Raw genomic sequence first — 15,018 nt, 5'->3', positions numbered from 1 at the left:
TGAGTATGTTGGACTCTGCCACCAGCACTCCTTCTGGTTCCACATTTCAGGGGTTCCTGAGCAGCGGCTTGGACGTTGATGTGGAAGGATACTCAACTCCTAAAACTCTATGTCACCATTTGCAAGTTCCACGACCAGAATGGGTCTCTCCTCTTTCCAACAGTATGACCTGCTATGTCGATGGACACTTTGCTGCCTGCCACCACTGCAGCACTGTGGAAGCCAACTTCTAAGTTTGTCCCTTCGCAACCTCTTGGTGCCACAAATGGACGCTCTACATGCGTGTGGTTTTAGACACACGTCTCCTGCAACACAACTGGACTTTGCAGAATTTCAGTTGTAGAAGGCGCAGCATATGCGAAGGACCATATTACACAACAACCACCTGTCTCTGTACAGCAACGTGTGCTGCCTCCTCAGCCTGCTGCCCCCCCGCCACCTCATACTATGCTTGCGGTGACCGTGGGGGTGTCAGGTGTTCAGACTACCCCCATTCTGGTTGATGTGCCTGTCACACCTGCGGCACTGTCCTTGCCTCAGCATCCAATACCAGCACCCCCTGCTGGAGATGGTGCGCAACCACTTCCCTCTACACGCCTGGCGGGTGCCCTGTATCGGTTCCTGTATGGTCTGACGACTCTTACAATTCCTCTGATTCATCTGAGTCAGACATTGATGGTGAAGGGGGAGTTCCAGAGCATTTGTCAGATCCGCCCTCTGACATACCTCTAAAACTGTCCACCTCTCCTAATGACAAATTGAAATCATACACTAAGATGATACAGCAAATGGCTGAGTTCCTAGGTCTAGAGATGAAACATCCTACTCCAGATCTTGAGGACCCCATTTACAAGATGATGACCACAGTACAATCAATGCAACCTGTTGCCTTGCCCATGTTGCCAGTTAACATGAAAGTGGCTAAGGCTTTGTGGGAAGTCTTGAAAACTTCTACCCTCCAAGTGTCTAGAGAGTTTGTACCGCATCCAAGAGGAGAATGCTTACCTTTTTAAGCATCCTATTCTGAACTCATTAGTAATAGACTGTATGACCTCATCTAAATCAGGCCATCGTCATTCCACCCCTTCCAATAAAGAGGGTAGAAAGTTGGATGTTTTTGGACGTCGCGTTTACTTGACTGCGTGGGAAAGTTACACTAGCAAATGGAAGCGTTTTGCCCCTGCTAACTGGGCAAAGAGGCACCTTTTTAATGTGGTGATTCTCTTTATTTAGCAGGGGGAAAGTAACCGGCCCTGTCCACTCCCAGCATAGTACCTCCATTGACTGTTGCTGGTGTCTGTCTTCTTTTTAGATTGTGAGCCCTTTGGGAACAGGGATCCATTTTTAAAATTTATTATTTATCCACGTAAACCGCTTTGGAAACCTTTATTGAAAAGCGGTATTTAAATGTTCTTATGCTAAGGACCATGGATTTGACCCTTTAAGAGCTTCAACGGACCAGGTCCTACTGTACCTTGCCAATCTGAAAGAATCAGGTCTGGCAAATGTAACCTTACGGGTGCACCTTGCAGCTATTTCAGCTAAGCATGGAGGCTGGCAAGGCAGGACTGCCTTCGCTTATCCTCGAAGCAAGAAGTTTCTGCCTGGCATCAATAACCTGTACCCTCTTATATGCCACCTGGCTGGAGTCTGTCTCTAGTGCTGGCTTCACTAATGGAATCTTCATTTGAGTCACTTCATGAGGTAAGCTTACGTTATCTGATGCTAAAGACCGCCTTTCTCGTCGCCATAACTGCCCTTTGTGTGAATGAAAAGCCATTCCCCACCCGCTTCACTGTGTTTGCAGTGATACCAGGTGAGCGGGGGGCAGAGTTGCAGGCTCGGTCCGGGAAGCAGGCATGTGGCCATCATACTGGTCACCCATCATATGCTGTGGGTGGACCAATCAGGGAACAGGAGCGCCTGCATAAGCAGCCAGCTCTGTTTTGTTCCTCCTCAGTTGCTTTGCTTTTTATTTATTATTCGATTTCTATACCACCCTTTCAAAAATGGCTCAGGGTGGTTTACACAGAGCAATAACAAATAAATAAGATGGATCCCTGTCCACAAAAGGCTCACAATCTAAAAAGAAACATAAGATAGACACCAGCAACAGTCACTGGAGGTACTGTGCTGGGGGTAGGGGATAGGGCCAGTTACTCTCCCCCTGCTAAATAAAGAATCACCATGTTAAAAGGGGCCTTTTTGCCAAGTTAGCAGGGGTTAGCCTTTTTGCCTTTCATAAAGCATTATGCCATATACCTACATATGGCTGCTGAAGCCAAATTTGGAAGAGAGGTACTGAAGAGGGTTCTAGAGTAGTAGGTGGGACGGCTGTACCCTTCGCCATGTGGGGAGCGGGGCGGCAGGGAAGCTGGTTAGTCACCCATTTCTCATGATGACAGCTGATCACTTCCAGATAAACAGGTTGCTTACCTGTAACTTATGATCTGGAGGTGATCCGTTGTCAGTCATGAGACCCACCCGTACCTCCCCACTGCAGCATTGTAAAACTGGAAGATGACTTACCTGTATGAACAGTTTATTTTTATTTATTTTTTTGTTTATTTAAAATGTTTATATACTACCCAAAACTCAAGTCTCTGGGCGGTTTACAACAAAATAATTTAAGAAGTTAAAATGTTAACTATTAAAAACACAATTAAAACAATATCTAATTAAAAGTTTGGGTGAACAAATGTGTCGACTGCCTTTTTAAAAGTTGTAAGAGATGGGGAGGCTCTTATTTCAGCAGAAAGTGTTCCAAAGCCTCAAGGCAGCAACTGAGAAGGCCCATCCCTGAGTAGCCACCAAACAAGCCAGTGGCAACTGCAGACAAACCTCTCCAGATTATCTCAATGGGTGGTGTGGTTCATAGTGAAGAAGGTGTTCTCTTAAATATCCAGGGCCCAAGCTGTTTAGGGCTTTATAGGTTATAACCAAAACCTTGTATTTTGCCTGGAAACTTATCGGCAACCAGTGTTAATCTTTTAAGATAGGAGTGATATGGTCTCTCTGAGATGACCCAGAGACCAAACTGGCTACCGCATTCTGAACCAACTGCAGTTTCCGGACTGCATACAAAGGCAGCCCTGCATTGCAGTAATCAAGTCTGGAGGTGACCAGCAAATGTACTACTGCTCTGAGGTCACTTATCTCAAGAAATAGATGCAGCTGTTGTATCAGCCAAAGCTGATAAAAGGCACCTCTGGTCACTACCTCAACCTGAGACACCAGGGAGAGTTTTGTGTCCAGAAGCACCCCCAGACTGCAGACCTGTTCCTTCTGGGGAAGTGTGACCCCATCCAGAACTGGCAGATCAAAATAATATCCCGAGTTCCGAACCTGCACAATAAGTACCTCCATCTTACCTGGATTCAGCCTCAGCTTGTTACCTCTCATCCAGCCCATCATTGCCTCCAGGCAGGCATTTAGGGAGGTTATGCCTTCTCCTGATGATGTTGACATGGAGAAAAAGATTTGGGTGTCACCAGCATACTGATAACACCCTGCACCAAATCTCCTGATGGTCTTTCCCAGCGGTTTCATGTAGATGTTAAACAACATCGAAGACAATACTGGTAGGACAGTATTGAGGGACATGTAATCCTGAGGGACACTATACTGAAATTGAGTTTTTGAAGAACAGTCCCTGAGGGACTCCATCTGGAATCTGCCTGAGACGTAGGAGTGGAACCACTGCAAAGCAGTGCCTCCCACCCCAAACCCCCTCAGATACTCCAGAAGGATACTATGGCTGATAGTATCGAAGCCACTGAGAAGTCCAAAAGGACCAACAGAGTCACACTTCTTCTGTCAATTCCCAATTGGAGATCATCCATCAGGCTGACCAAGGCAGTCTCCACCCCATAGCCCACCTGAAAGTGGGTTTGAAACGGGTCTAGATAATCAGTTTCATCCAAGACTGCCTGGAGTTGGGAGGCCACCACCCTTGCCTAACCACGGAAGGTTGGAGACAGGCCTATAGTTGCTCAACTCTGAGGAATCCAGGACAGGCTTCTTCAGAAGTGATCTAATAATAAGAAATGATCCTTAAGGAGGCATCCTGCCCTCGCTCGGAGAAGCATTTATGATCTCTACTAGGCCTTCTACAACAACCTCCCTGCCAGATAGTATTAGCCATGTCGGGCAAGGGTCTAGAGAACAGGTGGTAGGCCACATTGCTCCAGGCAGCTTGTCCACATCCTCATGAGTCACAAACTGAAACTGATCCAGTCTGACCACAGAAGAGGAGTCGCTGGACATCTCTGATTCAGATACTGCAGTAATTGTGGGGTCTAAATCCAAGTCGGCCCGAATACGAGAGGTTTTATTCACTCAAAAATCGTTAAATACATCACAGTGGATAATAGATGGTTCCAAATTCTGATTCAAGGGAGGAGGGGCACTTACCTAGCCGTCTCACAACCCTGAACAACTCTGCTGGACATGAACTTGCGGACACAGTACAGGCCGAAAGGAATCACTTCTTTGCTGCCCGTATTGCCAGAGCATAGACCTTCAAATGTGCTCTTTGTTGTAATCTGTCAGATTTGAGTCAAGTCTTCCTCCACTTGCGCTCCAGTCATCTGCCTTGCCACTTCAGCTCCCGTAGTTATTCCGTATACCAAGGGGCCAATTTTGAAGTGGGTCAGAGTTGATTGGACACTTTAAGGATCGTCTGAACATCAGGCATTTTGCAAGTAACTGAATCAAAATGGTGCCTGGCTGCTGGGTTAAGGAAGGCACTGAGCATGTGCACGGCAGTGAAAGGCACTAGAGAGGAGCTAATTAATCCATCCGGAATGTCCCTGCACAGGCGTAGTAACCCATTTCTCATGACTGACAACGGATCACCTCCAGATCATAAGTTACAGGTAAGCAAACTGTTTTTCCCTGTGCAAAGGCACTTAACATCTTTTTGAAAAACACATAAGGTAAACACCAGCAACAACCACTGAAGGGATGCGGTACTGCCGCTGAACAGGGACAGCTTTAAGAAGCTCTCACCCTGCTAAAAGAGCCACCGTTTTAAAATGTGTCGCTTAGTTCAGTTAGAGTTTATATCGCATATTGCTTGCAAAGATGGCCCTGTGGACCCGATTTTCTTTGTAGGCCTCTTCAGTGGAATATTCTTCACCAGAAGTCTGCAACCCCATGTCATCTTTATATACCTGTGACAAGACCCAGAGACTTCTCCTATCCAAATAATGATGGATGCAAGCCTATTGCACTGGGGAATCTTCTGCAAGCAATTAGTAGCTCAGTGCAGAAAATCTCAGAATCCAGTCTTGATGACAATTTGGTTAGAGTTCATGGAAGTTATTTGGACTCTGCCAGTTTTGCTTTACATGGTCAGGAGAAAGTGTGCTGGTCAGAACAGGAAGTATGGTACCAAAAGTACATATAATTAGCCAAGGAGGGCTGAAATTCAGGTTACTGCTTCAGGAAGCATCCCCTTTGCGTCACTGGATAATATATCCCATGCAATCTTGTGACATCTGAGGGGACTTTGCATCACCAAAGTGGTTTTGGCTGAGCTGACAGGATTTTGATGATGAGTGGAATTTGAACACTCTAGATGTTTTCCTTACCTGGCCTGAAGGCTTGGTCTTGATCTAGTACATCCCTTGCCTCTCCAGTCAACAATAATACTCAAATTCTTTGCAAGGTTTATTTGCAGTGTGATGAAAACCTTTGCTTAGTGCAGCTAAAGGCAGACAGGTAATTCTGGTGTCTGCTCACTGACACAGAAGAAATGCAAGGTTTTTTTGATTCTGTGGTTTTGTGGTCTGAGCCTACATGGATGTTCTGGATTTTTTGCATCCTTTTGTGAAAGAGTCCTGCTGCTTTGTCCCAACCAAGCCTGACTCTGACAGGCACATCCTTTGACTATAATAAAGGCGAACTTGGCTCTTTCCCCTACCCCCATATCGTATCTCTTTCATTGGGCTCTTCTAAGTATCTTCAAACACAATGCAACATTCCTTGCAAGTAGATGAAGGTCTAGATCAGCTTCTAGTTATCTTCACTCAAAGCATTTCCTTGAGGGAGCTTCTCTGCTTAAGCCCTCTGCCTGTTCATAGATTCTCCCTGTGGATTATGCACATGGCTCTCATGTATTACAGGAAGCCTCTTCGGTCACAATCCCTTAGGGTTCTAGGTGTTTGGCCATAATTTCTGATCTCCCTTATTTGTGAGGGGGAAAGCATTGAGGACTTTTTCCAAGGTTACTGCATCATGCTACAGAAGAGACAACCTGCTCTATTGTGTCCATTGATTGATTGATTGATTGATTGTTAAATTTATATACCGCCTTTCATTAAAGCAATCCCAAGGCAGATTTTTTACTAATTTTTTACTTTTCTACTAATACAATGAATATTTATATACTGCTTTTCAACAAAAGTCCCCGATGCAGGTTACATAGCTATAAATAAATAATTTAAATTAAATGGTTCCCTATCCCCAAAGAGCTCACAATTTAAACCACTTTAACTCTAAACTCACAATCTCACCACTTTAAAAAGGTGCCTCTTTTGTCAAACAGTTTTCAGGTTAGAGGTTTGCTCTCTGCTGAAGCTGCCTTGGGAGGCATGAACGTCAGCATGGTTTTCAGTTTGAGTTTTCAAGCATTGAGATGTCCTACTTGGGGTAGTATTATGCTCTTTAGTATCCTGTCTCAGGATATCCTCCTTTGCTGAGAAAGAAACATTAGATTTTCCATGAACGTTTCTTCTCCTCAGTGGATGGTGGATATCCTGCCCCGCAGGTGATCCTGAGCACTTGAAGGATGTCTTGGGGATAACTGGTAGTGTCTCCAAGGGATTTCACTTCAGAATCATTTGGGTCCTTGGGAAAATCTTCTATTATTGTTGCTGGTGTTTACTTCTCAGTTATGTATTTTTTAAAAAACATATAATGCAGCTTGTATCTTTGGGTTGGGCTTGTCTCTACTTTATTAAGTTCTGAAACTGGATGAGGTCTCCTCTCAATGAAGTTCAAAAAGCTGCAATGATTGACATGACTCTGCCTGTGAACCAAGTGGGAGGAGTAACCTGTTTCAGGATATCTTCCATCCACTGAGAAGAAACCTTTATAGTAAGTTAAATGCTCCTTTTACAATAGTAACTTGCTACATAAACCCCAAGAAGTGTTGGAAATTATACATCATAATAATAAATCTGAGAAAGTGTAGTATGAAGGTGTTCCTTGTTGAGAACTAGAAATCTGCGAAACATTATGCTAGACTTGATGGGAAGCAGTGTGCTAGTTCTTGATGTTACCTTTTTCTTTCCTTAGGTGTCGGTTCTACAAAAGCAACTATCACTGGAAAGGAAGCAGAAGCAGGATTATATTGACAGTTGTGCCAAAACAAACCAGGAGCTTTCAAGCCTACATCAAGAGCTCTCACATTCTTTGGCTGCTGTGGCTAGAGAACCTGAGGCTAGTGTTCTGAAATCAGAGGCCCTCAAGCTTGATGAAACCATAAACCACAGTTTGGTATTGGCACCTGTAGGCTGGGATAGTCGTTTCTCTGAAAAATACCCAATGAGCTCAACACTGAAAACAGTCCAGCATAAGGACTCAAGGTAGCATGCAAGTGGCAGAAGTTCTGCTGAAGCATGGTCAGTTCTCAAAATATGTGACTTGACTTTGGACAATCCTGAAAGTTTCTTTTAGTTGGTATAAATTTCAACCTGTACGGAACTGCAGGTTGATTAGATGTGATGAGGCTTTCCCCACACTCTACTCCCTTTGAGTCCAGGGACTCATCTTGTCTACTTCTGTCCTTGAATATAATTGCACACTGTCCGGAACCAGTTGAAGATCATGAAATGTAAGCTGTGAAATAATGACTATGCAGGCTGAATATAAAGTGACTATAGACTGTGCCAATTGAAGTTTTGTTCTGAGATACAACTTTTAAAAAGATAACTCCTTAACTACTGAATTTCTGGTGGTAAGAACAGAAGTTCCTTGAAGAAATTGAGTCTTGAGAGAAGCTGAGCTCACTTAAAATTTTTCCAGTGGGGTTTTGCATAGAGATCCAAGATAGAACTGGACAAGTGTTTGAAAGAAGGGTCCCAACCATAATTATATTCCATTGAATTCCTTATTATTTTTATTGGTGATGGTGTGTCTGTTTCAGAATTGATGCCTTATCCTGTACGCTACAGCAACTAACTATAAAATATCTCCAGAAGTTATTTTTATAATAATTTTGTACTAAAGAGTTTTTTTAATATTTATAATAAATATATTTAGCTTAATTTTTCTCATTCTCTTTTCTCAAATCCTCATCTCAGATTCTGGATCCTCTTCTGTGGATCCACTTCTGTGGATTTTTCTCTTGCTCATATGTCCTTCCACATTTGCATTTCAGCTCCTATCTTAGTTCTTAGATGCTGAACCAGGGATTTGTATTTTCTGTTACTCCAATCCTGACATGATTATTGGGGTACGTTTGTAGGCTTCAAACACAAAGAAGAAATAACAAGGGCCTCCAGGAAGTAGTAAGTGTCTCTTTCTTACTCTCCTCTGTAGTAGATTTCCCCATGAATCTTGGTGGCTGCTCTGACATGAAAATTTATAAAATTATGCTTTGTTGCATAAAATTGTTTATCCATGCCATCTATAATGAGGCTCTCACATATTCTCTCCCATCTGCAATGAGGCACTCGCATATCATCAGCACAAATCCTGTTAATTGAGGATCTGAGGCAAATGGTAGAAAAGGAGACAACTGCAGGTGCCACTTCATTCTTTCCCAAGCCAATTAATTGGGGCAGAGAGTTTTCTTAGGATTATACCTACAGCTATGAAGAATGCAGTTCTGCTCACTGAAGTCAACAGCAAAACTCCCAGTGCTCTTAATAACAGAAGATTGCAATCAAACCTTTTCTGCTAGCATCACATCTGCAAAATGCATTTCAGCTGAGCTCTTGTAGTAGTGAAATGGCCTGCTGAATCTAACTTCACCCTAAGACATTCTTATGTTGTGTGACTCATTTTTCAGATAAAACCAATTGTTTGACTGGACTTGGGGGCTTCTAATTTTAAGTACAGAGTCCAGGTTTGAGATGTTGGAGCACTTGGTCTTGTCTGTTTGGATTCCCTTATGATTGGGGGTATGAGCACATGTGCTATTTGGACCCATTTTCATCCTTGCTGATAAAAGTCAGGCTAAAGTTGTTAATACATCTTTGTGGAAGGCACGGTTTCAGATGGGCTTTAATTGGCTGCTATTCAGTTCCTGATCAAAGAAAATCAAGTCTCAGTTCCAGATATAGTGTCATCCTCAATTTCTCCTTTAAAACGTAAAATAATTGCCTGAAATATCAGATTAAAGATGCATCTAGTCCAGTTCAGTGACCAGGCAGATATCTCTGAGCTGCTCATAAATACAGCACCTGTTTGTTCAGAAACCAGAGGTAAGTGGAGCATCGATATTTCCTTTTTTGCTGTTATAGTGTGTGGGCATAAACTAGCTTCATGCATATCTGGTTACTGTAACTTTCTGGATGCTTGCTTATGAAATTTAGATTGCACTTGTGGCCTTGTAGATGATTACTTTAGTCGCCAACATCAACCATCCATACCTTATGAAAACAGAAACACTCTTGTGTAATTTTAAGACCTCGCACCAAGCATACTGCCAACTTAAACCATCACTTGCTGAGGCTAATCCTTTCCTCCTGTATATTGTATTCATTTATGCTGTAATAGCCAGCTGTGAAGCAAAACCAACCATGCCACTCTCCTTTAAAAACAAAAACAAAAAACACCTTTAAATACATAATATTTAATCTCAAGATGGAACCGCCTGTTCTTGGAAGAGTTGCAAATCAAACACATTCAAGCTGTTTTTACCATCTGGGTTAGTAGCTATGAAAGTTGAAGGGAAGTAGTGCACTGGCAATTTTGTGTTTGATTTAAATTCATGTGAACTGGGGTTAAGATATATCTATTCCCCATTTAGTGATTTTAACTTTGAGACCTAGGAAACATTGTTGAAACTTGAAGAATTCCAGCAGTGAGCTTAAATAAGTTTGGGGTAATTCTAAAGTGTTCTTAAATAGTGCCTTTGAAACTTTTTTGTTTGAATTTCAATTTTTTTATCTTAGCAGTTATAAATGAGTTGTATCTTGGGCCAATAGGCATAACTGATTATGGTCATTTTGAATATTTCTTAATTTTAAAATAACTCGCTGCTCAATGTTCAGGGTGAGTATCTATTATATTAATTCTCGTAGACGTGCCTCTGTGGGTATGCGTCCCGGCAACCCAGCGGATTGGCTGGGCGGTGGAGACGCCGGATTGGCTGGCCGCTTCGGAAGATGCTCGCTAGAGGGAGGGCCATGCAGGAAGGAGGCGGCTGAACGCTTGGCAGCCCGAGTCCGACACTGGGGACTGGAGGAAGGAGGAGGCAGCAACGGCCAGCGGGGGAAACACAAGCAGGCTAAAAAGCATGTGGGTGGGGGAGCACGAATGAGAGAGAGAGAAAGAAAGAGGGGGAAATGGAGGAGGGAGCAAGCTGGGGCAGAAGGCTTGGGTGGGAGGAGAGTAGGGCAGAAGGTGGGGGAGTGTACAGAGTGAGCGAGAGAGGCACTGTGGGGGGGACAGAGCGAGCAAGAGAGTCGCGTAGGGGGGAGAGACAGAGCGAGCAAGAGAGGCGCTGTGGGGGGACAGAGCGAGAGAGAGGCGCGCGGGGGGAGAGACAGCGAGTGAGAGAGGCGCGCGGGGGGAGAGACAGAGCGAGTGAGAGAGGCGCGCGGGGGGAGAGACACAGAGAGCGAGTGAGAGAGGCGCGCGGGGGGAGAGACAGAGGCGCGCGGGGGGAGAGACACAGAGCGAGTGAGAGAGGCGCGCGGGGGGAGAGACACAGAGAGAGAGAGAGAGGCGCGCGGGGGGAGAGACACAGAGAGAGAGAGAGAGGCGCGCGGGGGGAGAGACACAGAGAGAGAGAGAGAGGCGCGCGGGGGGAGAGACACAGAGAGAGAGAGAGGCGCGCGGGGGGAGAGACAGAGAGAGAGAGAGAGGCGCGCGGGGGGAGAGAGAGAGAGAGAGAGAGAGGCGCGCGGGGGGAGAGACACAGAGAGAGAGAGAGAGAGAGAGGCGCGCGGGGGGAGAGACACAGAGAGAGAGAGAGAGAGAGAGGCGCGCGGGGGGAGAGACACAGAGAGAGAGAGAGAGAGAGAGGCGCGCGGGGGGAGAGACACAGAGAGAGAGAGAGAGAGAGGCGCGCGGGGGGAGAGACACAGAGAGAGAGAGAGAGAGAGAGGCGCGCGGGGGGAGAGACACAGAGAGAGAGAGAGAGGCGCGCGGGGGGAGAGACACAGAGAGAGAGAGAGAGAGAGGCGCGCGGGGGGAGAGACACAGAGAGAGAGAGAGAGAGAGGCGCGCGGGGGGAGAGACACAGAGAGAGAGAGAGAGAGAGAGGCGCGCGGGGGGAGAGACACAGAGAGAGAGAGAGAGAGAGAGGCGCGCGGGGGGAGGGGGAGAGAGAGAGGCGCGCGGGGGAGAGAGAGAGGCGCGCGGGGGGAGGGGGGGAGAGAGAGGCGCGCGGGGGGGGAGAGAGAGAGAGGCGCGCGCGGGGGGAGAGACAGAGAGGGAGAGAGGCGCGCGCGGGGGGAGAGACAGAGAGAGAGGCGCGCGGGGGGGGAGAGACAGAGAGACAGGCAGGCGCGCGGGGGGGGAGAGACACAGAGAGAGAGAGAGAGAGGCGCGTGCGGGGGGAGAGACAGAGAGAGGCGCGCGCGGGGGGAGAGACAGAGCGAGCGAGAGAGCTGTGGGAGGACCAGCCAAACGAATTCTCCCAACTAAACCCAAAAAAGGAAGTGAACTACCGCACAGATGCTCTGTGCGGGTTCAGCTATTTGTATTTATTTTAAGGCTGCATGTTTTTAAGTTTGTATAGAAGCAAGCACTGCTGTTAGCTGTGCCATCTGGAAAGGCAGGATCACCATCCAGCAGCCCTTATTTTGACAGGCTTCTTTTGTTAGAAAACGAAACAGTTTTTAATATGCAAGTAAAATGTTCTTTTTCTTGCATATTGTAAAACACCACTGCCTTTCTAATACTTTGATCTGCTGCCTTTCAGTGGCTTTGCTTATAGTGCAGAATGAATTATTCTTCAGGGCAACGTCAAGATGTTGCTTGTAGTAGCATTTATCCTAAGGGTCATGAGAGCTATTTAACATAAGAACAGCCCTGCTGAATCAGGCCCAGGGCTTATCTAGTCCATCATGTTTCACACAGTGGCCCACCAGATGCTTCTGAGAAGCCCACAGGCAAGAGGTGAGGGCATGCCCTCTTTCTTGCTCTTAGGGATGTGAACAAAACTGGTTTGCTCGATTCAGTTTGAATCTGAACCAGTTCAGGCCCAGTTAGGGGGTGCTGGGTGCCAATAAATTTGGTTTTAAAAGGTTCACTTACAGCCACTGAAGGCTTCTGAGGGCCTTGGAGGGTGCTGCTGCAGCCATGGAGTGTTCTCCGGAGGCTCTCCTTGTCTCCAAGGAGAGGTCTTGTGGTAGCAAGCATGACTTGTCCTCTTAGCTAAGCAGGGTCCACTCTGGTTGCATTTACATGGGAGACTACATGTGCACTGTAAGATATTCTCCTTAGGGGATGGAGCTGCTCTGGGAAGAGCAGAAGGTTCCAAGTTCCCTCCCTGGCATCTCCAAGGGCTGAGAGACTCCTGCCTGCAACCTTGGAGAAGCTACTGCCAGTCTATATAGACAATCCTGAGCTAGATAGACCAATGATCGGACTCAATATATGATAGTTTTCTTTGTCCCCACGGGCCAGTTTGGCCCTCTTTGCACATGCAGGGGCCATTTTTTGGCTGCCACATGTGCAAACAGGGTGGAACTGACCTGTGGGGAGACGGGGAGAGGCCGTAAGGGGAGCTTCTGGAGCACACACACCCAGCAGCAGCCCTCTGGTGGTAAGTCAACCTTTTTTTTAAACCAAATTTATTGGCACCCAGCACCACCAAACCACTCAATATCAAGCTGTTGCGGGGGGCGGGCTGATTGAGACCCCACCCACCCACTGGGCCCAGTTCGGTTGGAGGTCAAACCTTCTAACTTGAACTGGCTCAATATCGAGCTGGTTTGCACATCCCTACTTGCTGTTGCTCCCCTGAAACTGGTATGTAGAGGTATGTTGCCTGAGGTTGGAGATGGCCTATAGACACCAGACTAGTACCCACTGATAGACCTGTCTTCCATGAATTTGTCTAAGCCCCTTTTTAAAGCCATCCAAGCTAGTGGCTATCACCACATCCCATGGCAGAGAATTCCATAGATTATGCGCTGTGTGAAAAAGTACTTCGTTTTGTTGGTCCTAAATTTCCCAGCCTACAGTTTCATGGGATGGTTTCTGGTTCTAGTGTTGTGAGAGAGGGAGAAAAATTTCTTGTCTTCTCTCTCCACAATTTTATACACCCCTACCATGTCTCCCCATAGTCTCTTCTTTTCCAAACTAAAAAGCCCTAGATGCTGTAGCCTTTCCTCCATAAGGAAGGTGCTCCAAACTCCTGATAATCTTGGTTGCCCTCTTCTGTATCTTTTCCTGTTCTGCAATGTCCTTCCTAAGATATGGACGGTGACCATTTATTTAGGGAAGGCTATGCAGCTGACTTGCCCAGTGGTCTGGAGATTATTTTCTAATGGCCCTGTTTTGAGCACTAATGCACAAAATTGGGGCAACTGCCAAAAGGGCTAGAAAGACTAAAGTAATACAAGTTCTTTAACTTAACTATTTGGGGATCTCTATTTTACAGGGAAGCCACCTAAGGGTGCAGTGGGAAATGACTTGTCTAGCAAGCATGAGGTTGCAGGTTTGAATCCCTGCTGGTACCTATATCGGGCAGCAGCGATATAGGAAGATGCTCAAAGGCATAATCTCATACTCCATAGAAGGAGGCAATGGTAAACCCCTCCTGTATCCTACCAGGGACAACCACGGAGCTCTGTGGGCGCCCGGAGTGGACACCGACTCGACGGCATACCTTTATTTTACAGGGAGAGGAATGAAAGGGCGTCACAGAAGGCTGGGGAGGGGGTAGGACGTGATGGTAAAGCGTCTACTGCTGCCTTTAAAGCACTAGTTAATCCTTCCTGTTTCTACCAAAAAACCCCAAAAAACGTCAGCAGCCTCTCTTCCCGTTTGAACGGATTAACAGTGATTTGCGCATCCTGAACTACTGCACACACTTCCTCTTTCTTTCTCCCCTGAGAATGTGGGGGTAACGTACGTAGTCGGGTGAGCCAAGTCGCAAAGAGGTCGTCAGCCCCACTGGCAGGCACAGTCCTGCCTACTCAGTGCGGGACTAAGTCAAGACCCAGCCAAGCCAGGTGCGACACGAAAGCGCTCTGTCGCCACCCACACACACCAGAGAGAAGGCGGGGCTTAGAGTCGGAAGTGGCTAGTTTCTTCCGGGTGGGCGGGGGGAGACGCGCGCGTGTGTGTCATGGAGTCCCTTTGGAGGCTGAAGCGGTTTGATGCGTTTCCTAAAACTCTGGAGGATTTTCGGATCAAGACCTGCGGGGGCGCGCTCGGTGAGGGGAGCGAGTCTGGGGGCCGCGCCGCCTCTGGCGGCTGTACCGGGATTTGGCACAGTGGCTGGCAATGGGGAGGCGTCCTCTAGCTTTGATGGGATGGCTCGCCTTGCTTACGGAGGTTCCTGCAAGTTAACATATTTCGCCGGAGCGAGACCCCCTGGCATGTGGCCCCCTGTGCAAATCAGCCCCGGTGGGCATTTGCCCGTTTTGTGTAGGAATTGCTTATGGGTAGTCTTTGGGCTGGGTTCTCACATGCGGTTTTTCTTCACTCTTCTAGCTGAATTGGCTCCCTTGAAAAAGCATCGTGTTCGAGCTGCTTCTGTACGCCTTCTGCATGGCGTGTTCTTCCGTGCCGAGTTGCTCCGGACATGCTGATCTCCTCTTTAGGGTGCAGTTATCTAGAGATGGATGTGCATGTGTGAAGCAGCTCAGTAATGGAAGAGACTAT

The 15,018-nt window shown here is 46.7% G+C and overlaps 2 protein-coding genes across 10 annotated transcripts in view; both read left to right on the top strand.

The window, feature by feature from the left end:
• Nucleotides 1-8,273, top strand: part of CEP250 (centrosomal protein 250) — a 100,787-nt gene extending 92,514 nt beyond the window's left edge. For all 7 annotated transcript variants that reach the window (XM_053245283.1, XM_053245281.1, XM_053245285.1 and 4 more), the window contains one exon: nucleotides 7,303-8,273. In XM_053245283.1, coding sequence (XP_053101258.1) covers nucleotides 7,303-7,596 — 294 coding nt within the window. In that variant the 3' untranslated portion in view covers nucleotides 7,597-8,273. The remainder of the gene's footprint in view (nucleotides 1-7,302) is intronic.
• A 6,166-nt stretch (nucleotides 8,274-14,439) lies between these two features.
• ERGIC3 (ERGIC and golgi 3) overlaps nucleotides 14,440-15,018 on the top strand; it is a 32,020-nt gene continuing 31,441 nt past the window's right edge. For all 3 annotated transcript variants that reach the window (XM_053248152.1, XM_053248151.1, XM_053248150.1), the window contains exon 1: nucleotides 14,440-14,567. In XM_053248152.1, coding sequence (XP_053104127.1) covers nucleotides 14,480-14,567 — 88 coding nt within the window. In that variant the 5' untranslated portion in view covers nucleotides 14,440-14,479. The remainder of the gene's footprint in view (nucleotides 14,568-15,018) is intronic.

This window comes from Hemicordylus capensis, chromosome 4 (genome assembly GCF_027244095.1).
Source record: "Hemicordylus capensis ecotype Gifberg chromosome 4, rHemCap1.1.pri, whole genome shotgun sequence".
In the NCBI taxonomy this organism is placed as follows: Eukaryota; Metazoa; Chordata; class Lepidosauria; order Squamata; family Cordylidae; genus Hemicordylus; species Hemicordylus capensis.
The sequence above is the reverse complement of the archived record's forward strand: the minus strand, read 5'-3'. Positions and strand labels throughout refer to the sequence as shown.